The 24,763-nt window shown below is 43.9% G+C and overlaps 1 protein-coding gene across 1 annotated transcript in view; it reads right to left on the reverse strand.

Annotated features, from left to right (window-relative positions):
* Positions 1-24,763, reverse strand: part of NIBAN1 (niban apoptosis regulator 1) — a 101,461-nt gene that overhangs the window by 6,091 nt on the left and 70,607 nt on the right. Inside the window, exons 6-12 of the mRNA XM_083743806.1 lie at positions 21,184-21,299; positions 15,380-15,484; positions 14,470-14,632; positions 10,252-10,439; positions 7,929-8,090; positions 7,174-7,284; positions 4,178-4,285 (exon numbers count right to left, since the gene is read on the reverse strand). Coding sequence (XP_083599932.1) covers positions 4,178-4,285; positions 7,174-7,284; positions 7,929-8,090; positions 10,252-10,439; positions 14,470-14,632; positions 15,380-15,484; positions 21,184-21,299 — 953 coding nt within the window. The remainder of the gene's footprint in view (positions 1-4,177; positions 4,286-7,173; positions 7,285-7,928; positions 8,091-10,251; positions 10,440-14,469; positions 14,633-15,379; positions 15,485-21,183; positions 21,300-24,763) is intronic.

The raw sequence follows: 24,763 nt of genomic DNA on the forward strand, positions 1-24,763 counted from the left end.
GAAGAGCTGTTATCATTTGGCATATAAAGCAAACAAAATGGACAGAATCCCTAGACTAGCTCAATAATATAGTGAGCCTGGAGATAAAAGGTAAAGGTAAAGGGGCCCCTGACCATTAGGTCCAGTCGTGACCGACTCTGGGGTTGCGGCGCTCATCTCGCTTTATTGGCCGAGGGAGCCGGCGTACAACTTCCGGGTCATGTGGCCAGCATGACTAAGCCGCTTCTGGTGAACCAGAGCAGCACACGGAAGCGCCGTTTACCTTCCCGCCGGAGTGGTGCCTATTTATCTACTTTCACTTTGACGTGCTTTCAAACTGCTAGGTTGGCAGGAGCAGGGACCAAACAACAGGAGCTCACCCCATCGAGGGGATTCGAACCGCCGACCTTCTGATCGGCAAGTCCGAGGCTCTGTGGTTTAACCCACAGCACCACCCGTGTCCCTCAGCCTGGAGATAAGTCTGTACTAATAACTACTCTGTCCATCTCTCTTATCGGCTGCTTTCATGGCTCCTTTGTAAAGACAGCTACACCATCTGCATCTGTTTCTTACCATTTTTGCTCTAAGGACCAATACTGGCAGAATTCAGCTGATGGCTGACCAAATTTATTAGTTGATAACTTGGTAGATAGATAATGCAAGGAGATTTATAATTTCATAACATACAGAGAATAATATGTGCTGAGAAATCAGAGAGAGAGAGGAGCTGAGGAAAGTCTCGGACGGGGTCTAAGTCTACGGTGGGTGGGAAAAAAGGGAGGAAATAATGAATATATGTTCTGATAATTTGTTATGTTGAAATTGCTAATAAGAACATTAAAAAAAAAAAGAATTCAGCTGATGTGTCCACAAGGGGAAATGACAGGCATTTCCACCCCCCGCCAAGCCGTGTACTTGCTGCAAATTAGACACACCCACTGTGAACACATTCTCCTTCGCAAAGACTATTATCTGTGGGAGGGGGGGCATGGAATATGCAAAACAGCGGCTAACTAAGGAAATACCTTTTGAAAGGTAAAAATCACAGAGTTGTAGAGTTGGAAGAGACCCCAAGGGTTACCTAGGTGAGCCCCCTGCAATGCAGGAATCCCATGCCCAACATGGGGCTCAAATGCACAACCCTGAGATTAAGAGTCTCGTGCTCTACTGAGCTATCAAGCCACCTTGTGGGCTAGCAGTGTTGTGCAGCAGGCTGCCTCTTTTAAAAACCTTTCACAGACCTTACCGTATTTTTTGCTCTATAAGACTCACTTTTTCCCTCCTAAAAAGTAAGGGGAAATGTGTGTGCGTCTTATGGAGCGAATGCAGGCTGCACAGCTATCCCAGAAGCCAGAACAGTGAGAGGGAGCGCTGCATAGAGATCCCTCTTGCTGTTCCGGCTTCTGGGATTCAGAATATTTTTTTTTCTTTTTTTCCACTAGGTGCGTCTTATGGTCTGGTGCATCTTATAGAGTGAAAAATACGGCATTTCAAGAAGGGCAATGGAGCTTATTTCAAGTAGTTGTTCTTGCATTGCTGGGGGTTGGAGTAGATGACCCTCGGTGTCCCCTTCCAACTCTAAAATTCTATGATTTCATATGTGCTTCTTGTGCCTCCTGCTTTCACCGAATCAGATCTTATGCACCCCTCCATGCAAAGGAGATTGGGAAATGCAAGGAAGAGGAAATGCAAATGAATCAATTTCCTGTGTTGCCCACAGCTTATCATTATGCCAAAATGGCTCATATGTATGTGTGTATGATATTATCCTTTCATATAGCTTCATCTATGTCTAGATCAGTGAAGATTCCCACCTCCAACAAACCTTGGATCAATCACTACATCTTCCAAAGTTGGTGCAGTTTGGTCACAGAATATGGAAAAGGGAATGGACCCCTGGACATTTAAGACCACTCAAAGGCGACTATGGGGTGCAAAGATCCTTCCCCTATTGTGTGGGCAGGTGGTCCCTCCCCCTACCTGGCCTGATCACCTTGGCAACGCCTCCCCAGGCGGGATTGGGCAACTGGCCGAGGTAGGCGGAGACCTCCAGGTATCCCACCTGGGGAAGGCAAAGCCAAGCCTGTGCTAATGGTGCCGCATAGGGTCCAGGGAGGCTGTGTGCAACCACGCAAAGGGGCGCCCCCCATTCAATGTGGGGAGCGGTCATTGTGCATGTTTGAGTTTGCAAGAGGAAGAAAGCTACGCTCTCTTCATAGTCCTCACACCTAGTGAAACAAGAGGTTTCACACCATTTTCTGTGTAGCTTCAAGGCTATTACACATTGGTACCTGCCCACTCCCAGACAAATGCTGCCACAGATTTCAGAAATCCATAATTTTTAGCATCTACTTTTTAGGCCAAATGTGCAGAAGTTTACCACATATTTGGTGTATGCAATTCCATCCAAATAAGTACTACAAAGGAAGTAAGGGGAAAGGGGAAAGGACCCCTGGATGGTTAAGTCCAGTCAAAGGCGACTGTGGGGTTGCAGCATTCATCTCACTTTCAGGCTGAGGGAGCCGGCGTTTGTCCCCAGACAGCTTTCCAGGTCACGTGGCCAGCAGGACAAAACCGCTTCTGGTGAAATGGGACACCGTGACAGAAACCAGAAAGCACGGAAACACCATTTACCTTCCCGTCAGAGCAGTACCTATTTATCTACTTGCACTGGTGTGCTTTCAAACTGCTAAGTTGGCAGGAGCTGGGGCAGAGCAATGGGAGCTCAGCACACCATGGGGATTCAAACTGCTGATCTTCTGATCGGCAAGCCCAAGAGGCTCAGTGGTTTAGCGCACAGCGCCACCCGCCTTTATAGCTCCCGTGAGGCCACAGAATATAGAGGGTTGTCAAAATGTGAAACTCGTCTGCTTGTATGACTGTGGTCAGGAATAATGTTTGGGGTGTGGCGCACTTGCCCCTCTCCATCCTACACACTATTGTTGGCCAGTGCCAGACCACAAAAGTATCTTCCTACCCCGATCTTCTTCTGATTGCAACCACTTGTGTTTTGTAACAGAAGTCATTGCCACAAATGCACTAGCAATGACTTACTATGCCGACGTGTACATAACAAAAAGGGGAAAGGGTACTGTCTGTTTTTGAGAAACACATCCTAAAGTCAGAATATATTTCTTTGGCTCCAAGAGCAAGAAAGGAGGATAACCAAGGCTTCATAAGCCCATTCTGCGCTTTAAAAGACATTGTAATATTTTTTTTTGTAGGATGGATGGCAGCTAACAGATTGAGGTTGAATCCTGACAAGACAGAAGTACTGTTTTTGGGGGACAGGAGGTGGGCAGGTGTGGAGGATTCCCTGGTCCTGAATGGGGTAACTGTGCCCCTGAAGGACCAGGTGCGCAGCCTGGGAGTCATTTTGGACTCACAGCTGTCCATGGAGGCACAGGTCAAATCTGTGTCCAGGGCGGCTGTCTACCAGCTCCATCTGGTACGTAGGCTGAGACCCTATCTGCCTGCGGACTGTCTCGCCAGAGTGGTGCATGCTCTGGTTATCTCCCTCTTGGACTACTGCAATGCGCTCTACGTGGGGCTAGCTTTGAACATGACCCGGAAACTACAACTAATCCAGAACGCAGCAGCTAGACTGGTGACTGGGAGCAGCCGCCGAGACCATATAACACCGGTCTTGAAAGACCGACACTGGCTCCCAGTACGTTTCCGAGCACAATTCAAAGTGTTGGTGCTGACCTTTAAAGCCCTAAACGGCCTCGGTCCAGTATATCTGAAGGAGCGTCTCCACCCCCACCGTTCTGCCCGGACACTGAGGTCCAGTGCTGAGGGCCTTCTGGCGGTTCCCTCACTGCGAGAAGCCAAGTTACAGGGAACCAGGCAGAGGGCCTTCTTGGTAGTGGCGCCCTCCCTGTAGAACGCCCTCCCACCAGATGTCAAAGAGAACAACAACTACCAGACTTTTAGAAGACATCTGAAGGCAGCCCTGTTTAGGGAAGCTTTTAATGTTTGATGTATTACAGTATTTTAATATTTTTTTGGAAGCCGCCCAGAGTGACTGGGGAAGCCCAGCCAAATGGGCGGGGTATAAATAATAAATTATTATTATTATTATTATTATTATTATTATTATTATTATTTAAATGCCCATTCACAATGATAAGCCCAGTAACTTCAGTATGCAAATCCTTCCTCTCCTTTCAATTCAAATACAGGTATTGTAACTTACCGGCTTACACATTGAAGCCAATGTCCGCTGAAGCGTGGGCAATGAGATTTGGACCAAGGCATCCTGAAATATCTTTTTCCGGGCGGTGCTGCTGTCATAGTCATATTGCTGTCAATTTAAAAGTAAATAAATAGAATCAGCTGCGAGATCTGAATGTGCTGGCAAACGTCTCCCAGCTTTCTGCACAAATCAAAATAAACTCCATCCAAAATCAGTGCACAAAGGCAATTGTGGTTTCTTTTCAAACTATTCCAGGAAGTCTTTGGAAACAGTTGCTTTAACCTTCTTTTGTTCTTGCAAAGTATAATGTCCACAATCTATAAAATCCACATGTTAAAAATAAATGTGTGTGTATAAGGAGTGAACACACACACACACACCTCCTCAAAAGATTCCTTGTTCTCTCACTCATGACTCACTTATCATAAGTGTTATTAATAAAATAAGAAGCACCTGATGCATTTTTTATTACATTTACTCTACCTTCAGATTGTTTCAAATCTTGTAGTTTAGAAAACCTCAGATTAATTTTTGCTTTCATTCCAATCAACAACTGGATATGCACCAACTTCACACATTTACAAAATGGCTACAGCAGGGTGAAAGATGCAAAGAAGGACTGGACAGGGCTTCGGGACCTTTTAATAACTGGGGGGGGGGGGAGGAAAGTACAACTTATCATGCACTATTAAAACAACAGAAATTGTGTCTTCTTTTGCAACCAAGCTAGAGCTGTTGCATGATTACATTCAGAATGAGACACCCATTAATAGCAGGAGTGACCGGTATGATGGAGCGGCGTTGCAGAGTCCTTCGGACCCACTGAAGATATTTCTTCTCCGAATATCTATTAATATGTATTATAAATGATCGAGGGAGTGTTTCCTGCCCACAGCTGTGTGTGGGGAGAGGCTCAACAACTTTGGGCCATCTCCCCTCATTTTCTTAAAACTGAGTCCCGCAAAATGGGGGGGGGGGTCCCTTATACACGAGGGCGTCTAATAGACAGAAAAGTACGGTATTTCCATTTCTTAGCATTGGGCACGAGTGCCTGGCATGGTGGATTTGCGTCGCTACAGCTCACCTGGCCAGGGGCAGGGCAGCATTGAAGTTGCAACTGTATGAACGCACTGGCAAGGCCGCTCCACTTCCTTGTGGGGCGGTGTTGTGGACAGGCCACATGGCCTCCTGCACACAGGGAGTCCCTGGTTGCATCACAGACCCCAGCCAGCCAAGGGGTGTGGTTTAGCGCATTTAAGCAGTTGCCAGAGGATATCCCTTCTTGTTCCTTCTCCTGCAATCTTTTCATGCGTTCTACATCTTGGCCTTGCTTTGGACCTCGGTTGGTCACCTGTTCAGGGCGCCTGGTAGGATTTTTCCCACTTGGCAAACTGGCACTGGCCATTCAGTTTTCGCCTACCTCGTAGCAATCGTTACGACTTTTGTAAGGTTTGGCGCATTGGTAAAACCTGGTTCTGGGGAGGGGAGGTTGTTACCATCACCTGCCCCTCCACTTTAAGGGTATTCCGTTAAAGGGATCCAGGGGTGTGGATCTTGTCCGAAGCCCAGCTAGGGCCTAGGGCCATGCCATGACCCCATCAGGGACCCTGGGGGAGCTCTTAGTTGATGTACATCAACAGGGCTCCCCCTATTGGTGGTTGACCCTTACTGGACTACCTGCATGGCAGGCAGGAGTCAGATACAGTGGTACCTCTGGTTGCGAACTGGATCCGTTCCAGAGGCCTGTTCGCAACATGAAAAGAGTGCAACCTGCAGCGGCGCATCTGCGCATGCTGCGATTCGCCACTTCTGTGCATGTGCGTGACGTCATTTTGTGCTTCTGCGCATGCGCGAGCGGTGAAACCCGGAAGTAACCCTTTCTGGTACTTCCGGGCCACCGCGGGACGTAACCTGAAAGAACGTAACATGAAGAGGACGTAACATGAGGTATGACTGTATATCAATTCAATTCCAATGCCTAATATGCCAATACCACTCACATTCTGTAACCAATAAAGTTGTAGCCTTTATTTGCCCCTTAACCTAAAATACTGTGTCCAGGTGTTATTATTCAACATAAGGGGAGGCCTTGGGGTCTTGACATGCAAAGGAGCCAGTCTGGTTTTACTGGTGCATCTTCACAGCCCTGACCTCACAACCCCCCGCACCATTTGGTCTAGCTGCAGGGGTGCTGGTACTGGGAGTGGGGTTCAGTGGCAGCGTCCCTTCACACAGCAGCTCCTTACCAACGCTAAGAAATGGAAACACATGTCCAGGCTATACATTAATAGAAATTTAAGGAATGTACCTTTTCTCCTAGGCTTGTGATAGACCAAGATGATAATTTATTTTTACACTGTAAGTGTGCTGTCGTATCTTCCTGAGGCCGTTACGGGGGGGTTGCGGGGATTGTTTTGTGTGTGTGTGTGTGTGTGTGTGTGTGTGTATAATCATCTGTGTTTCTGCATGGAGGTGTTCATTTTTTAGTGTTTTGTGTTTTTCAAACATATGTTTGAAGCTGCTTGGAGACCTTCAGGTAACAAGCGTCGTAATACAGTGGTTCTCAAACTTTTTTTCTCCGGGCCACAATAAAAAATTGGTTTTGCGATGCCTAATTTTTAACTGTTAACAAATACAATGGAAAACAAAAATAAACAACCCCCAGCAGTGCTTGATTTGTAACATAGAACACAACTACTTTATAATATGAACATGTTTATAATATGAGCAGTGAGGGAGCACTGAAAGTATGAAACAATGCAACTACATAAGACCATGATTCATTCCCAAAATATATTATTAACAAGCCTGAAATGTTTAAATATCTCTTTGATTGTCCTTGTGTCTTCCCACCCCACTTACCATCCTCTCCTGCCACACCCTTTGCGAACCACTGGTCTAACAAGTCTAAATGTGGTGATATATATAATTATAATAGACACTACACCCCTAGATTTCCCTTGCAGAGGACGGGAATAAGTAAATAAACAGCATACCTTAAGAACACGGAGTTTGACTTTCTCAATGGCTGTTGACACTTTGGCCGCATCCCTATGATGACTTAGACTCAGCAGGTGATCGAAGGTATATACAGCATTTTCCATAAGCTATAAACACATTGAGAGATAGAGGTCATATTTATCTGCCTACAAAATTCCGAGAGTCACCAAGATGAAGCTACATCAACCTCAAGGCACTTCTGGCAACAACACACCATCATCTTGGTTCTGTCAGAGACTCTATGGCTTAATTCAGGAGTCTTGTGGTCTGGGGATGGGATCTAGCCTGGTGATTATTGTCAACCCTCTGTGAATCCTCTTCAAGCACAGAAGGGAACAGTGACATCATCTCCTGCGATGGGCAGGCAACATGAAGTCTTTGCATCAATCTGGTCTGATAGAGTTTCCATTCGCTTGACTTTCTTCCCTCGCCTGATACAACAGTGACTTCTATATTCTTCACTTCCTGCTCCAGTAACTGAACTAAGAGCTTAGGGACCTTAGCTTAGAAGGCACACACTCCAGATCTGGATTTCTGAGACGGCTGGTCAGAATGCTGGTTTGGCTCTGACGGGGCGAACCGTTTTCCAGATAGCATTTGGGAGTGCTTAACGCCTTAGAAATCAATACTACCCCATTGGAAATTGGCCAGTAATCTGAATGTGTGTTGAGCCACTGACAACAATAAGGGGTGCACGCACCAAGACCAAAAACTAGGCTGACTGTCAAAATAAATGTGAATTTTACAGTACCTCCTGCATGACGTTCTGGGTCATCTGAATAACCAAGCCAATATCATAGAATTTGAAGCGGCTCTTGAGGTCCTGGAGTTGCTCTTGAAGGAAGTCAACTTTCAGATAGCAAGGTTCCATTTTCACAGAGTCGTATGGCAGGCTTGTCAGGTGCTTCACGTTCTGTCAGGAAGACAGTATCCATAGGTAATGTTTATGCAACTACTTTGTGCTGGTGAAACACAGTGGCTAAGAGTGTTATCCCTAGGCAAAGGACTGATGGCTCAGGAACCCTGAAGATCCAGTGGTAATGACTGTGTGGTAATGAATCCAGTGGTAATGAATGACTGATCCAGTGGTAATGACTGTGTGGGTGTCTGGAGGCGGTTGGAGGATGGATGGCGGCTAACAGATTGAGGTTGAATCCTGACAAGACAGAAGTACTGTTTTTTGGGGACAGGAGGCGGGCAGGTGTGGAGGACTCCCTGGTCCTGAATGCGGTAACTGTGCCCCTGAAGGACCAGGTGCACAGCCTGGGAGTCAATTTGGACTCACAGCTGTCCATGGAGGCACAGGTCAAATCTGTGTCCAGGGCAGCTGTTTACCAGCTCCATCTGGTACGCAGGCTGAGACCCTATCTGCCTGCGGACTGTCTTGCCAGAGTGGTGCATGCTCTAGTTATCTCTCACTTGGACCACTGCAATGCGCTCTATGTGGGGCTACCTTTGAAGGTGACCCGGAAACTACAATTAATCCAGAACGCAGCAGCTAGACTGGTGACTGGGAGCAGCCACCGAGACCATATAACCCTGGACTTGAAAGATCTACATTGGCTCCCAGTACATTTCCGAGCACAATTCAAAGTCTTGGTGCTGACCTTTAAAGCCCTAAATGGCCTCGGTCCAGTATACCTGAAGGAGCGTCTCCACCCCCATCGTTCTACCCGGACACTGAGGTCCAGCACCGAGGGCCTTCTGGCGGTTCCCTCACTGTGAGAAGCCATGTTACAGGGAACCAGGCAGAGGGCCTTCTCGGTAGTGGCACCTGCCCTGTGGAACGCCCTCCCACAAGATGTCAAAGAGAACAACAACTACCAGACTTTTAGAAGACATCTGAAGGCAGCCCTGTTTAGGGAAGCTTTTAATGTTTGATGTATTACAGTATTTTAATATTCGTTTTGAAGCTGCCCAGAGTGGCTGGGGGAAAACCAGCCAGATGGGTGGGGTATAAATAATAAATTCTTATTCTTATTCTTATTCTTATTATTATTCTTATTATTACCTAACAGCCAACAGAAGGCAGTGTTGGGCTTCTTAGAATGTAGGCCCCATAGAATAGGTCAACCAATAATGCGACTGATCCATTATTGACCTAGTTGTCATTGGGTTAGTTGTATTGATGTCATAAGGATAGTGCAAATGAGCTAAGTAATTGAGTGATAAGAGGCTCATAGCGTCAAACTAAACTTCAAATTTGCCACCACGGGAACTTTCCTCCCAATGTGAACAGCAGGCATATGGTGACAGCAAGTCTGACCAAGACAAAAACAGTGGCAAAGGGTGAAAGATCCTCTACCCAGATGCCACTATCTTAATCCGGCCCAGTATACCCGAAAGAGCGTCTCCACCCCCATCATTCAGCTCGGACACTGAGGTCCAGCGCTGAGGGCCTTCTGGCGGTTCCCTCACTGCGAGTTGAGGTTACAGGTAACCAGGCAGAGGGCCTTCTCGGTGGTGGCTCCCGCCCTGTGGAATGCCCTCCCATCAGTTGTCAAAGAAATAAACAACTCTCTGACTTTTAGAAGACATCTGAAGGCAGCCCTGTTTAGGGAAGTTTTTAATGTCTGGTGTTTTACTGCATTTTAATATTCTGTTGGGAGCTGCCCAGAGTGGCTGGGGAAACCCAGCTAGATGGGCAGGGTATTAATATGTTGTTGTTGTTGTTGTTGTTGTTGTTAATATTATTGCTCCCAACTAGCTACTTGCTTTCTGTAAATGTAAATTGGCAAGGACAAATGCCATATACAGTATGACCTTGAGATGATCTTAGAATTGTAATTCCAATTGCAGTAATCACTAAATACTGCCGCAGCCTTTACAATTATGTTCATTGGCTCTTTCTGATCCTTTGAGTAGGAAGATAATGGCTGCAGACAAACAGATGACAATTACGGCTTATGGAATGTAGCTTAGCATTTGTAACCTTGTTCATTAAGCTTCTCGGCAGGCAGCAATATTCCCTTATCCTATTCCTCCTGAAAAGAATCTTGTGAGACAGGTTACTGTTACTTTTTGGGTGAACAGGTGGGGACTGAACCAAAGGTCACATCACGTGGCTATCATACCTCTTTCAGCTTTGCAATGTCATTTGTCTCTTGGAAATTTTGGCTGATCTCGTTGACCTCTTTTTCAAAGAGAAGACGGACTTCGCTGAAGCCAGAGCTCACTGGACCCATGAGCTCCTCCAGGATGGAAGCCAGAAAAGGCTGGATGCTCTCGCCGCAACATGTCTGCATGGGCTCAGATATACTCTCTGAAAGTTTAAGGCAGGCCAGAGTTAGAGGCTCCAAGGACAAGAAAGACTATCAAAATCCAAAGGACTAAAGAAGAGTGGCAACTTAAGTTGGTAGAATATGCACAACTCGCAGACTTAACATATAGAATAAGAGAACAAGAAGAACATAGGTTTAAAGAAGATTGGAAAACATTTATTGAATATATGGAAAATAACTGTGTACAGCTGAAAACGCTGGCACCATTAAGATAAATTCAACAGGGTAAATAAGTTATGATGGATGGAATAATGGAATACTGAATAGTATAGTTTCTGAAAATATGGAAGGATTTATGATATGTAAAATGAAGCATGGAAAGAGAAGGAGGGAAGTTATTACTATCTTTAGGTTGTAAAATTAGTATTTTAAATTGTAAAACAGAAATTTAATACACACACACACACACACACACGGTCGTACCTTGGAAGTCAAACGGAATCCATTCCAGAAGTCCATTTGACTTCCAAAACATTCAGAAACCAAAGTGTGGCTTTTGATTGGCTGCAGGAAGCTCCTGCAGCCAATCGGAAGCCCCATCAGATGTTCGGCTTCCAAAAATAGTTTGCAAACCGGAACAGTCACTTCCAGGTTTGCGGCGTTCAGGTGCCAAAACGTTCGGGAACTAAGCTGTTCCAAAACCAAGGTACGACTGTATATAGTCATTTATCAGTGACAGATTAATCGATACACAGACCTTTTTCTTTATCCTGCACATTGTGAGAATATGCAGATTGTGTCTGGCTTAGTTAGCAGTGTCTCCTATTGAGTTCTATGGATCAAAGTAATAGGACTGCACTATGAAGTACAGTTGTAACTCTTGACTCTCAATCCAGACACTGGAGTCACTGGCAAGAAGGGCAGCTCTTGTTCCATTGGACTTGGAAGAGTGCCTCTCTATGCATTCTGAGAAAAGGATGCATCAAGCACACTCTCACACAAACAAGCATATTGCACATCATTTGCACAAGCATTTTACAATATCCTTGTTCAACATGACTAGGGGAGGAAAGAGTCTGATAACTACCAGATCTTTCCTAGACTGACACTCTTGATTCAGTTTCTTAGTCATGATGTAAAGAGAACAGGAGAATTATACATGTAGTTTTGCAAAACAAGCTAATTGATTGACTACCTGCAAAACAGCAATGTAGGTGAGATGCGACTTGTAAACTTCATACTGTAATCAAAATTTCTGAATGTTTCTTTTACCGGATGTGAAAGTCTGGAGCACTTGATTTCTTAGCTCAGTGTGCTATCACTGTATCAGTTCCACAGAGCTTTAACACTTAGAAAAGCCAGTGTGGTTTAGTGGTTAAGAGCGGTAGACTCGTAATCTGGTGAACCGGGTTCGCATCTCCGCTCCTCCACATGCAGCTGCTGGGTGACCTTGGGCTAGTCACACTTCTCTGAAGTCTCTCAGCCCCACTCACCTCACAGAGTGTTTGTTGTGGGGGGGAAAGGGAAAGGAGATTGTTAGCCGCTTTGAGACTCCTTAAAGGGAGTGAAAAGCGGGATATCAAATCCAAACTCTTCTTCTTCTTCTTCTAATTATGGTAACCCTTGGGCATATTTAGGCTTGCTCAACTCCCTTTGATGAACAAGAATGTAGCTTTTATCTCTGACTGGCCAGCCCAATTTAAAATAAGTTGCAAGCATTAAAACTATGGATTAGTTTATTATTAAGTACAGGGAATCAAGGCAAATCAAGATGTCCAAGATACAGAGGCTGTTCTGTTCCTATTAAGCCTTGGTGACTTGTTGCTGTGAAAACAAAGGATACTTCTAGACCACACCATGTAAACTGTACTCCAGTTCAATTCAGCTGAAATCTCCCAACAAGGAAATGGCTACTGGTTACGGAAAGAACTGAAGGATGAGGTCATTAATATATTTTTACTATCAACAGTAACATAGGCAACACCCATCACCAACTGGGAATTCTAAGTGACGTTTGTGCCCTCACACACATTATACGATGGAAATGAAATGTGTAGTGTATTCAACATGCCGGACGAAACTGGAGAAGGATGCCCTTTCACTAAAAGGCACAAAGGTGGTCCTACTTTATCTTTCCATAATACAAGGAAGAAACCAGCACAATGAGGGTTTCATAACTATCTAACTAAAGTTTAAGGGGAAGAAAACATTATAAGCAGAAAGTAAAAGACATGTTTTCTTGGAGTTAGATTCATTGTCCTTTATTGATCTGGTCACCTGAATGGAAACCCCCCCCAAAATAATATGTGCCCTGTCTTGTAGGCTTATTGTGTCACTTTCCTGCCAGCTTGCAATAGAGTAACATACTTTCCAGAAGGCAAAGGAAATAGATTTTTACACGTGAACATACCCTACGTCAAGCAGTTTTCTGAGGATAAGCCTCGGAACCGTGCTGTCAACTCCCGTGTCTCCAAAGTATGATGATGCAGCAATTCTTAACCAGTTCATGGATTGGAAATTTGGAAATAGCAAGGCCAAGATGTCGAAGCTTTTGCCCAGAGCATAAATCTTAGGTTTGCAAACTAGTTTTACTAGTTATGCTCCTGCGACCTTCACACGTAACAATTTAGCAGGTAAATTTCTCCTTATCACAGTTTCTCCAAGCCAAGAAAAAGTTTCACATGCTAATTTTTCCTCTAGTGGTCAAAGGAGAAGTAGAAAAATACTGATTTTTAAACAAAGTCCTGTCTATTTAAGATTAGAACAGGCTTTCTAGGGCAGGCCAAAGGCCCCACCCACAATGGCGGAGGAAGCGAGTGCTGTGGGTGCGGTCTGCCCTGGGTGTCATGTGACATTGCATGCCACCCCTCCGGGACGCTCACTGTTTGCGGTGCTCTCCTGGGATGCCTGCACACCCATCGAGTACTCTGTTCTCCCAGTGGCCAACCAGATGTTCATGTGTCACGGGGGGGGGGGGCTCCCCAGCCAAAGGAATGCACACGGCAGAGAGTTATCGTATTTTTCACTCTATAGGACGCACCCGACCAAAGGACGCACCTTGTTTTAGAGGGGGAGAACAAGGAAAAAAATTCTCCCCCTCTCTGCTCAGTGCCCCTTCAGCAAAGCGGCAGGAGAAACGCAGCCCCTTCCATTTCTCTTCCCGCTTCGCTGAAGGGGCGCTGCGCAGCTCTCCCTTTCTGCTGAAGCCAGCAGAGTCCTGCTCTCCTGGCTTCAGTAAAAGGAACCCGAAGCCTTCAGAGCGAAGCATGAGTTCCCACTGCGCTCCGGAGGCTTCAGGTAGCCATCCCTGAAACCTGAAGAGCGAGAGGGGTCGGTGCGCACCGATCCCTCTCGCTCTCCAGGCTTCAGCGAAAGCAACGCAAAGCCTCCGGAGCGCGGAGGGAGCGCTCCCTCTGCGCTTCGGAGGCTTCGCGTTGCTATCGCTGAAGCCAAGGAGCCTGCATTCACTCCATAGGATGCACACACATTTCCCCTTGATTTTTGGAGGGGGGAAAGTGCGTCCTATAGAGCGAAAAATACGGTAACTCTTTAATGTTAAAGTTCTGAATACCCCAACACACCAGTCTAGCCGCTAGGCATTTATTCCCAGATCTTTGCTCTGCGGAGCAGTTGCAGCGACAGGGGATTGCTCGCTCTCCACCAGTTTATGTACCTCACCCCAACACACATACAGGCGCACATACAGGCGGAGATTATGCCTGAGTAGAAGCTTCCTCTGCTCACCCCTCTTCAGTCCCCTCCTGCTTCTGGGAGACAGTGTGGGGAAGCACCTGGTCCTTCGCTTGCCTGACCTGCTGCCTCCTCCTCTTCTTCCACCCCATCCCATGCTCCACTCTCCAGCTCTGATGCTTCCCCTGCCTCTGACTCCTGCCTCCTTGCCGGTACAGTCCCCCACAGATCACGGGCCCCCTGTCCCAAGTCAGACTCCAGCCCCCTTCCCCCTGCTGCATTCTCATCAATGTCCTGACACACCAGGGGAAGTCCACAAGCAAAGGACAAATCCTCTCCCCAACTTGTGATTCCCAGCAACCAGTAATTAACACCGCCAACCTTTTATTTTCCCAGCTAAGTGATTCTTGGAGGTCAGAATTTCATCCATATTTGACCGAATGGTTCCTTCAAGGCCTGAGGCAACTTCTTTGCATTCGTCCTTCAGGGATCGTAAGCCTTCGGAAACCTGATTTTGGACCAAATGGTAGGTTTCTTCTAGTATCTAGGACAAGGGAAAGCACAAAAGGAGCTTGATCATCAATGGCAACGCAGGCCAGCTAGCTACTCTGCAAATTAACCACAATTGTAAGTGTGTTCTCTGGATTAAAAAGATCGCTTTCTCTGAAGTATTTTGTATATAGCTGGAAAGCTGAGAGAGCTTGGTTTAATATCCTTTGATCGCCGGTGGCTACCGCAAGCCACTGGAACTTTTGAAAAGCACCCCAGCTTCCTGGAGTGGAGCTGAAACAAACAGTTTTAAATCTATTTCCTGCAAGAGAAAGAAGTCTTTGCATTATAATATAAGAAGCAGCTCTGGGTATGCTTGTACAGTGGTACCTCGTAAGACGAATGCCTCGTAAGACGAAAAACTCGCAAGACGAAAGAGTTTTTCGTTTTTTGAGTTGCTTCGCAAGGCCAATTTCCCTATGGGCTTGCTTCGCAAGACGAAAACGTCTTGCAAGTTTGATTTTCAATGCATTCCTATGGGAATCCGTGCTTCGCAAGACAAAAAATTCACAAGATGAAAAAACTCGCAGAACGAATTAATTTCGTCTTGCGAGGTACCACTGTAGCTTTGAAGGACTGATTTCAATACTAGCATTGTCTCATACTAAATGACTGTTTGCTTCCCTCTGCTCAGCCTATAGACTTTATTACAAAAGGCACTATAAGTCTCTGAACTATTCAACCTGTAAAACGCTGCCCAGAAACTTCCTACTGCTCAGGAAATAGGGAAAACAATACTTACACCAAACCATGCCCGCTTTCGATCATGTCTCTTCCCTTTCATTTTAGGAAGCACCATAGTCTGAAGGCTAGGTAAAAGTTCCTCCATTACAAGGTTGCTGAGAATCTAACAAGGGAGAAAAATGAAACAATTATATTTTCAGCCTCAAAAGCATGTACTATATTTTTCGCTCCATAAGACACACTTTTTTCCTCCTAAAAAGGAAGGGGAAATGTCTGTGCATCTTATGGAGCGAATGTGTGTGACTGGCTGATTAGATTATCTGTCTGGAAAGAAGCTGCAGAACTATGAGTTGGACCCCATAAAAACAGGAATTTTTCCCTTTGCAAAGTAAGCTCAACAATTTTGAGCTGATCCTAAAAAAAGAGGCTTTTCCCCTTTGCAAAAGAAGCTGCACAACTTGGAGCTGGTCCTCAAAAAAACGGGGCTTTTCCCCTTTGCAAAAGAAGCTGCACAACTTGGAGCTGATCCCACAAAAAACAGGGCTTTCCCCCTTTCCTCCTCTAAAGCCCTAAACGGCCTCGGTCCAGTATACCTGAAGGAGCGTCTCCACCCCCACCATTCTGCCCGGACGCTGAGGTCCAGCGCCAAGGGCCTTCTGGCGGTTCCCTCACTGCAAGAAGCAAAGCTACAGGGAACCAGGCAGAGGGCCTTCTCGGTAGTGGCGCCCACCCTGTGGAACGCCCTTCCAGCAGATGTCAAAGCGATAAACAACTACCTGACATTCAGAAGACAGCTTAAGGCAGCCCTGTTCAGGGAAGTTTTTAACGTGTGATATTTTACTGTATTTTTGGCTTTTATGGAAGCCGCCCAGAGTGGCTGGGGAGGCCCAGCCAGATGGGCGGGGTATAAATAATAAATTATTATTATTATTATTATTATTATTATTATTATTATTATTATTATTATTATTAAAAACTAGGTGCGTCTTATGGAGCGAAAAATACGGTGCCTGAACACTGTGAATGAAGCTATCTTGGCAGAAACTCAGAGGCTAAGGAGCTGGTTCATGTGGGAGATTGCTGTCAAGCATAACTATGCATGACCTCTAGTTAGTGCATGAAGAGGTTAAGGACCACAGAACTGCATTGCTAGATAGATTCAATGAGATCACACACCCTCTCCAGAGGAAGTGAAGCTTTCCCTCCCACGCATCATGTAACAAAGGATGAGTGTAAGCTTGCTCCCAAGCTTAAAGTACATGTTTGGAACTATATTCTATATTTTCTGCCCAAGAGTATTATGCCTGTGCTTCCCCTTGCAGTTGCATGGAACAACACATGTGTCAGATCTATGAATCTGTAAGTAAAGCATTTTTAACTTACTTGGGAATATGTGGCCTGTTCCTTGCAAGACGGGTAGAAAGAGGGGAGTATTAGGGAAGCTTTTAATGTTTGATGTATTACAGTATTTTAATATTTTTTTGGAAGCCACCCAGTGGCTGGGGAAGCCCAGCCAGATGGGCGGGGTATAAATAACAAATTATTATTATTATTATTATTATTATTATTATTATTATTAATGGGATAATAAAGTTCTGACAACCTATATTCCTAACACTACACTGCTGTTCAGAGTCAGATGGGTGGCCCAGAAATAAAAAATATTATTATTATTATTTTGCCATTATTTTGCCAAATCATTTTTATTGATTTTCCAAATTTTAACTAATCAACCACAAATTAAAACTAATACAATTTTCCCAAAAATGGTTCCCTTCACTCCATTGTCAATGCGTCCATAATTTCCTCTAGTCGCTGCACAGTTTTCCCAATTATTTCTAATTCACATTTCATTTCCGATAATTATCCTTATATTACAATAGTTTTTTGTTACTTTTATCCATCAGCTATCAACTTGCCAATTCCTGCATGTACAATACGATGATGGTGATGGTTTTAATACTCTGTTTTTAATACACTTCGCACAAAAACAGCAGGCACTAGCGAACCGCGTGACTCATGACTAAGGAGATAATAATGTAATCTATCTAAGCTCTGTTAAAATAGGGCTAAAGGGAGATATGGGCTGCGAGTAATTCCCACAGCTTGCCAAATCAGCTAATGAGATGCTATAAGCTTGCCAGGTGAATGTGGAGCTGTGCAAGTTTCAAATAATACTTTAATCCCCTCGGGTACATCAAAATGTCCAGATGTTATCACGTTTGAGGTGAGTGGAAGCACCTTGTAGAATCATTTAACCTGCAGCTAGACAGCATCTTAAAAAGTAGAGACATCACCTTGCCAACAAAGGTCCGTATAGTAAAACCTATGGTTTTCCCAGTAGACATGTATGGAAGTGAAAGCTGGACCATAAAGAAGGCTGATCTCCAAAGAATTGATGCTTTTGAATTATGGTGCTGGAAGAGACTCTTGAGAGCCCCATGGACTGCAAGAAGATCAAACCTATCCATTCTGAAGGAAATCAGCCCTGAGTGCTCACTGGAAGGACAAATCGTGAAGCTGAGGCTCCAATACTTTGGCCACTTCATGAGAAGACTCCCTGGAACAGACCCTGATGTTGGGAAAGATGGAGGGCATAAGGAGAAGGGGACAACAGAGAACGAGATGGTGGGACAGTGTTCTCGAAGCTACCAGCATGAATTTGACCAAACTGCGGGAGGCAGTAGAAGACAGAAGTGTCAGGCGTGCTCTGGTCCATGGGATCACAAAGAGTCGGACACGACTAAACGACAACAACAACATAGAAGTATGGATATGGGGCTGAAATGTGGCTTTTAAACTCTATGAGAAGCTAAACTTTTAATAAATATGACTATACTCACGCCTTAGTACAGTAATCCTAAAGGAGCGTCTCCACCCCCACCGTTCTGCCCGGACACTGAGGTCCAGTGCTGAGGGCCTTCTGGAGGTTCCCTCACTGCGAGAAGCCAAGTTACAGGGAACCAGGCAGAGGGCCTTCTCGGTAGTGGCACCCGCCCTGTGGAACACCCTCCCACCAGATGTCTAAGAGAAAAACTACCAGACTTTTAGAAGAAATCTGAAGGCAGCCCTGTTTAGGGAAGCTTTTAATATTTAATAGATTAATTATTGTATTTTAATATTCTGTTGGAAACCACTCAGAGTGGCTGGGGAAACCCAGCCAGATGGGTGGAGTATAAATAAATTATTATTATTATTATTATTATTATTATTATTATTATTATTATTATTATTATTATTACATATGGTTTTTTTTTAATCATAGTTGAACACACGTCCGAGTATCACCTAACCTCCAACTTGCAGCCTAGTCTTATTCTGGTATTCCATTTTCCTGTTATGGAAATGGAAGTGTTAAGTACAGGTGGATTTTGATGCATTGAATAGAATGGAAGTTTATGAGTCATAGCGGAGGGGAGAGAACATGTACAAACTCAACAGGGCATTGTTTGTTTTGTTGCTATTTCGTTAATGTTGTTTTATAGCAGGGATGTCCAACAGGTCGATCGCGATCGACTGGTCGATCCCCTGGTGGTTCTGGTTGATCACGGGCTCTTATTCCTTTGCGGTGGCATAAGAGCATCTCGGCCCTGGCCCCTCGCCCCGTCCTCCATTCGCGCATGATCACTAGAACGGAAGACGGAGTTATCCCTCAGCAGCAGTTTGTTTCCTTAGCGATCTTCTCATGAGCAACTTTTCCCCTCTCCCACTTTGACCTGAACCTCCTCAAAAAAAGGGCAGTTTTTTATTCTGTGAGTAGAATGCAGTAGATTGGGAGTTGGACATCCCTGTTTTATAGATATGAATGCTGTCGTACTTTGTGATTTTTGGTGTAACTGTGATATTTATCCTGTTTTTTAGTTGTTTTGTTATTAGTGTTACATAGATGTTAATTGTTTTATTTGGGATTTGGGATTGTTTTACAGGTGATTTATTAAGTATTCTATACGATTTATGCTGCATTCGTGATGTTCCATTACGTTATTTTTATCTTTTGTTTGTAAGCCGCTTTGGGATTTATTTGAATAAAAACTGACATAGAAATCAATCAATCAATCAATCAATCAATCATTTCTAGTTAAAACCTGCCCTGCCCCTTCCAGGTAATCATCCCTATATTCTAATACTGGTATCATAAAGATACAGGTATCATAAAGGATAACAATCAGTGCTGTTCAAGTATTTAGAGTCATTACCATACAATCTTATCTCTGTAAGCCTTTGGGTAATGCAGTCAGCCTAATTGTCCCTGTATTTCACGTAAATCAGGGGCTGAAGTTGAAGTGGGCATCACCCACAGGGCATCTGAGGCTTTTAAGTGTGTACTTAGAGGTTTTGAAATCTTTTTGCTTTTGCCTTTCTCACAAACCCGTAAATAAGCATCTGTGAACAAAACTAAAAATGCCCGCCTCAAATACACCTAAGTCATTTTAAAAACTCTATAACCATGTTGACCACTTGTTAATCTATGCAACAACTCAGATCCATTCTTGGTGGTAAAACTATTCCCGTAGCAGGTATCATTTGCTAGAAAAGCTGAAGAAGAAAAAAATCAAGGGGGAGAAAAAATGTCAACAGCTCCCCTGAAATCAGGCTTCTTGAACCTGTTGCCCTCCGAACTACAGGGCTACAATGAGCCTCAACCAAAACAGACATCCCTGCTGTAATGCAACAGATCAGGACGACACCAGGTCTGAAATTATTCATGACTAATAATAATATCAGATCTAAATGGATTTAGTGACTTATGTTCAGCACTCTGCATTTACAGGACACAAACTTTGCAATGGAATTCTACTCAATATTAATCCAGAGCAGAAGTCCAATGTATAGTTAGCAGAGTAAAAACTTACAACACGTTGCAGGATTCCCCAAAAAATAGACCAGAAGCAATTAATATTTCATCCAGCAGAGCGTTACTGCTAGTGAAGGCAAATGAGCATCGTGGTCACAAATCTAATACATTCAGGATTGGCACTGTCCACAAGAAATCCAGTTGCAGCTTATAATAACTTATAATAACTTTTAAGAAGACTAAAACTTAATACTACATACAGAAGGAAGAGAGATAGAAAGAAAACGTGGAACCAAGCTCCTTCTGGCCTTATTATTATAGGCAGCATGACCTTGAAGGAATAACCCAAACGTCATGAACTTTCTGTTTGTTTCTTTTACACAGAGAAGATTATTGAATTAAATAGAATAGGAAAGATCTCTACACATCAGATCAATACTTCCTGTACTAAGAAATGCAAACTGACATACTTTGTCTTTTATTATTTGTTGTCCTGGGGTGGAAAGGCATGCCATGTTGCTGCTGACCTTTAAAGCCCTAAACAGCCTCAGTCCTGTATACCTGAAGGAGCGTCTCCACCCCCATCATTCTGCCTGGACACTGAGGTCCAGCGCTGAGGGCCTTCTGGCGGTTCCCTCATTGCGAGAAGTGAGGCTACAGGGAACCAGGCAGAGGGCCTTCTCGGTAGTGGCGCCCGCCCTGTGGAACGCCCTCCCATCAAGTGTCAAAGAGATAAACAACTACCTGACATTCAGAAGGCATCTTAAGGCAGCCCTGTTCAGGAAAGTTTTTAATATGTAACACTGTATTGTTTTTAACACATGATTGGGAGCCGCCCAGAGTGGCTGGGGAAACTCAGCCAGATGGGCGGGGTATAAATAAATTATTTATTATTATTATTATTATTATTATTATTATTATTATTATTATGGGGGAAAGCAATATTTGGTGCATGGCTCAACAGCAATGGCATTTGACCCAATTTGGGTTTTTGTTGTTTTTTTCCTTGATCCAAACTTTCTGTACAGTTCTTCCTTTATTGTTACCACAAGTATCTTGGCTAGTACCTGAATTTCGTTGCCAGTTATCATTTCCGATGACCCGTAGTGGCCTTTCTCCTGACGGAAAAACTGGACAGCTTCCAAAAAAGCTTGAGCTTCAAATGAGGCCTGTTTGAAATAATCTGAAAGAAACAAAGAATAGGAATTGTTGATTTGGATTAGCAAGTGCTAATATTTGAGGGTAAACCTTCCCCCAAAAAAGCTCAACAACTTGCCATCTCCCCCCATTTTCTGAAATTTCAGTCCCCCAAAATTGGGGGCATCTTATACATAGGGGTGTGTTATACACAGAAAAGTGCTGTACTTTTCCCCAATATCTTCTATAAGACAAAGTCAATCATAGAATGAAGAACAATAATAATAATTAATGTAACCATCATCCCTAGAATGTTTCTAAAAGTTATTTGATGAATACTTTACCTAAACATATTCAAGATTCTGTGGATTTCGGGAAAACTCAGTAACACATTAAACCATATAGTTCACAAAGATTTCTAAGCCAGCAGTTAGAAATGGCTACCATTTTGTACAACACTTTAATAAATGTGTAGAGAAACTGGAATTTTGAGCGCAGAGGCAAAGGTACATTTGCAGATTTCAGATGCTGAGAATTTTCATTAGGAAAAAAAGAGTTGTATTTGTACTCCTACTTTACATCTTGGGAGCATCGATGCATTGTGATCATCAGAAACCTCAGTAAAAATTGACTCTTAAATTCACTCACAGGGCTGAGTTTCTTATTAATCTTCTTCATGAAGAAATACGCAGGGGAGTCCTGTTCTGTCAGCAACAGTTCTCTTTCCTGATATTTAATACAAGTGGCAATAACTTGATTTTGCCCCCTCCCATTTGGAACGCTCATTATTAGGTATCTTATTGTCCCATCATAGAGAAATCTTGCAGTAACAAAGGACAGTCCCACCTGCTTCTCCAGTTGGTCCAACGACAATGTAAAAGTTTGTCTTCCGGGTTATTAGTTTATTTCTGTTCTTGTGTTTGTTATGTATTTTGTGTTCTCATTTTGTATATTTACGTTGTGAACTGCTCTATGACCTTCAGATGGAGGGAAGTACACACATTTTAATAATTTAAATTAAATTAAATTAAATTAAATTAAATTAAATTAAGTTAAATTAAATTAAATTAAAGACAGAGGAGAGAAGGAAAGCAGCTTTTGGCAACTTCACACTTGGAGAACTATACCTTCAGCTCAACCACCAAGCAAACCCCATTTTTAAGTGATACAATATTCTGCTAGCACAGCAATCACTAGGTGCAGCCACAAGAAGTGTGAGGCAAGAGCACTTGTAAAAACCATTTTTGCCACCAGAGGGACCAGCGGCTTGGAAGTTCCCAGCCAGTGCAAGGTTTTGGGCAGAGGAAGACAACAAAAGCTGCAATTATTGCCCTGGTGGTGGGGACTCTGAGTCATGTGTTTTCATATTTAAGAGCTGTACTCATCCCTATCCAGGGCAAGGACAACGAGACCAACAAGAAAGCTGGCATTTGGATGTAAACAAAGATGTCTCCACCCCAGCTAGCGATGCTAGGGCTTCTCTCATGTCCACGAGCTTTCAGATATAATGATAGAATTAGTCCTTACCTCTCTCAACAGTTTCTATTGTCTGACTGTGGGAGGGAAAGGGGTATCTTGTAAAAGCTGCAAGGGAGTCAGTGGTAGCTGGCTCCTTCGAAAAATGAGGGGGCTACATGTGTCCCCCCACTCTGCTAAACCTTTTTTTGCATCACGCATGACTGTGGCTTCACTGAACGCTCCTCCCATCAATCAAAATGGAGCTTCCATGTTCGGAGGCAGTACACCAGATGCTAGAGACAAGCAACAGGGGGAGACTGCCACCCTCAGTCCCACCTTATAGGCTCCCCAGACACGTTTGGCTGGCCACCGTCAGAAAGGCTGGACTAGATGGAGACAGGTAACCTGCCCAATTACAGAAACTGAGAAGAAAGCACACCAAGAATTTCTTGACAATTAGATAGAGACAGTGAATGGATCTTTTTTTTAAAAAAAAAAAAGTCATCAATTTTACTCTTCTGCAATTATGACATGACCATTTTATTTTTAATGACGTTTTGGTGCTCATAATTATGTAATAATTTCTTTGAGCCCCAACTGGGGCTCAGCGGTTCTCGTTTCTCCAAAGTGTGCACAAATCTGGTCCCAAAATCTCATGCGCAAGTTAGATGTAGCAGGTGAATCGGGTCTGGTAACTGTGTGTGTGTGTGTGTGTGTGTGTGTGTGTGTGTGTGTGTTTTCTGCTAAAACCACTCCTTTTTTTGCCAAGCTTTTGGTGTGAGATTTGGGGTGTTTGTTTTAACACCTGCTGCTATGAATTGTGTTTTGTTTTTGTTTTTAGCTTACTTTGATTTTTAGCTCTTGCTCTGTTATACCGCTGTTTCTGCTGCATTGTACTGTAGTTTTACCGTATTTTTTGCTCTATAAGACTCACCTTTTCCCTCCCAAAAAGTAAGGGGGAATGTGTGTGCGTCTTATGGAGCGAATGCAGGCTGTGCAGCTATCCCAGAAGCCAGAACAGCAAGAGGGATTGCTGCTTTCACTACGCAGGGATCCCTCTTGCTGTTCTGGCTTCTGAGTTTCAGAATATATTTTTTTCTTGTTTTCCTCCTCCAAAAACTAGATGCATCTTGTGGTCTGGTGCATCTTATAGAGCGAAAAATACAGTACTTTCTGATTGTGAGCTGCCTTGGGGACCTGTGGGATGGGAAGGTTTTCTTTAAAATATAAACAAGCAAATAAATAATATTCATTTAAGCTGGACTCACAGGATCTCAGCTCAACACGAGAGCAGATCCTTCTAAAATGGATCAACTTCCATAGTGCATATCATTTCCTTAAGTAGCTGAATAGTTCAATTCACTATGCCTCTTTGACAGCAAAACAGGTTTGACCGCAGTTTGGGGCTATTAGTCATTTTTCAGGGCAGATGCTAGGAACATGGGGTCATCAATTTACCCAAAGGCTATTTTCCTTCTTAAAGGCCACGAAGGAAACTGATGGAAGTGTTTGGCCTGAAATATTATGGGACACATAGCAACACTGCACAAAATGTCTAGGGCAAGAACAATTTACACATCAGTCACATTCACGTGATGATGTCTCTCAGAGTAATCAGAATGAATAAAGACATTCAAAACACCCATTACTACACTACTAAAGACTTTTCAAATACTGGAAAAAAGCAGTCAAAGCAACACTGCATGCGATAAATATTTGGCAATACAGCATTATTTGACATAATCCTGACCAACTGAGCATTCATTCTATCACCACTGAACTTAAATATAGATCTGTCCAAACTTGCTTTTTCTAACTCTTCAGCAGATGGCGGCCGGGGGTGGGGTGGGATCCATGTTTATAAAGAAGAGTGATTCCTAAGAGAAGCCCTACAAAATAATTATGTAATCTTTGGACGTTTCATTACTGAGATCCGAAAACTAGACTTATACCAAAATTTATGAGGTAGATTTGCCTGCTCTGTAGCACAGCACAATTACATCTTGATTCATTCCACAGGGCTGAGGCACAATGACTCACTTTTTGGAAGCA

Source organism: Podarcis gaigeae (assembly GCF_964106915.1).
Source record: "Podarcis gaigeae genome assembly, chromosome: 6".
NCBI lineage: Eukaryota > Metazoa > Chordata > Lepidosauria > Squamata > Lacertidae > Podarcis > Podarcis gaigeae.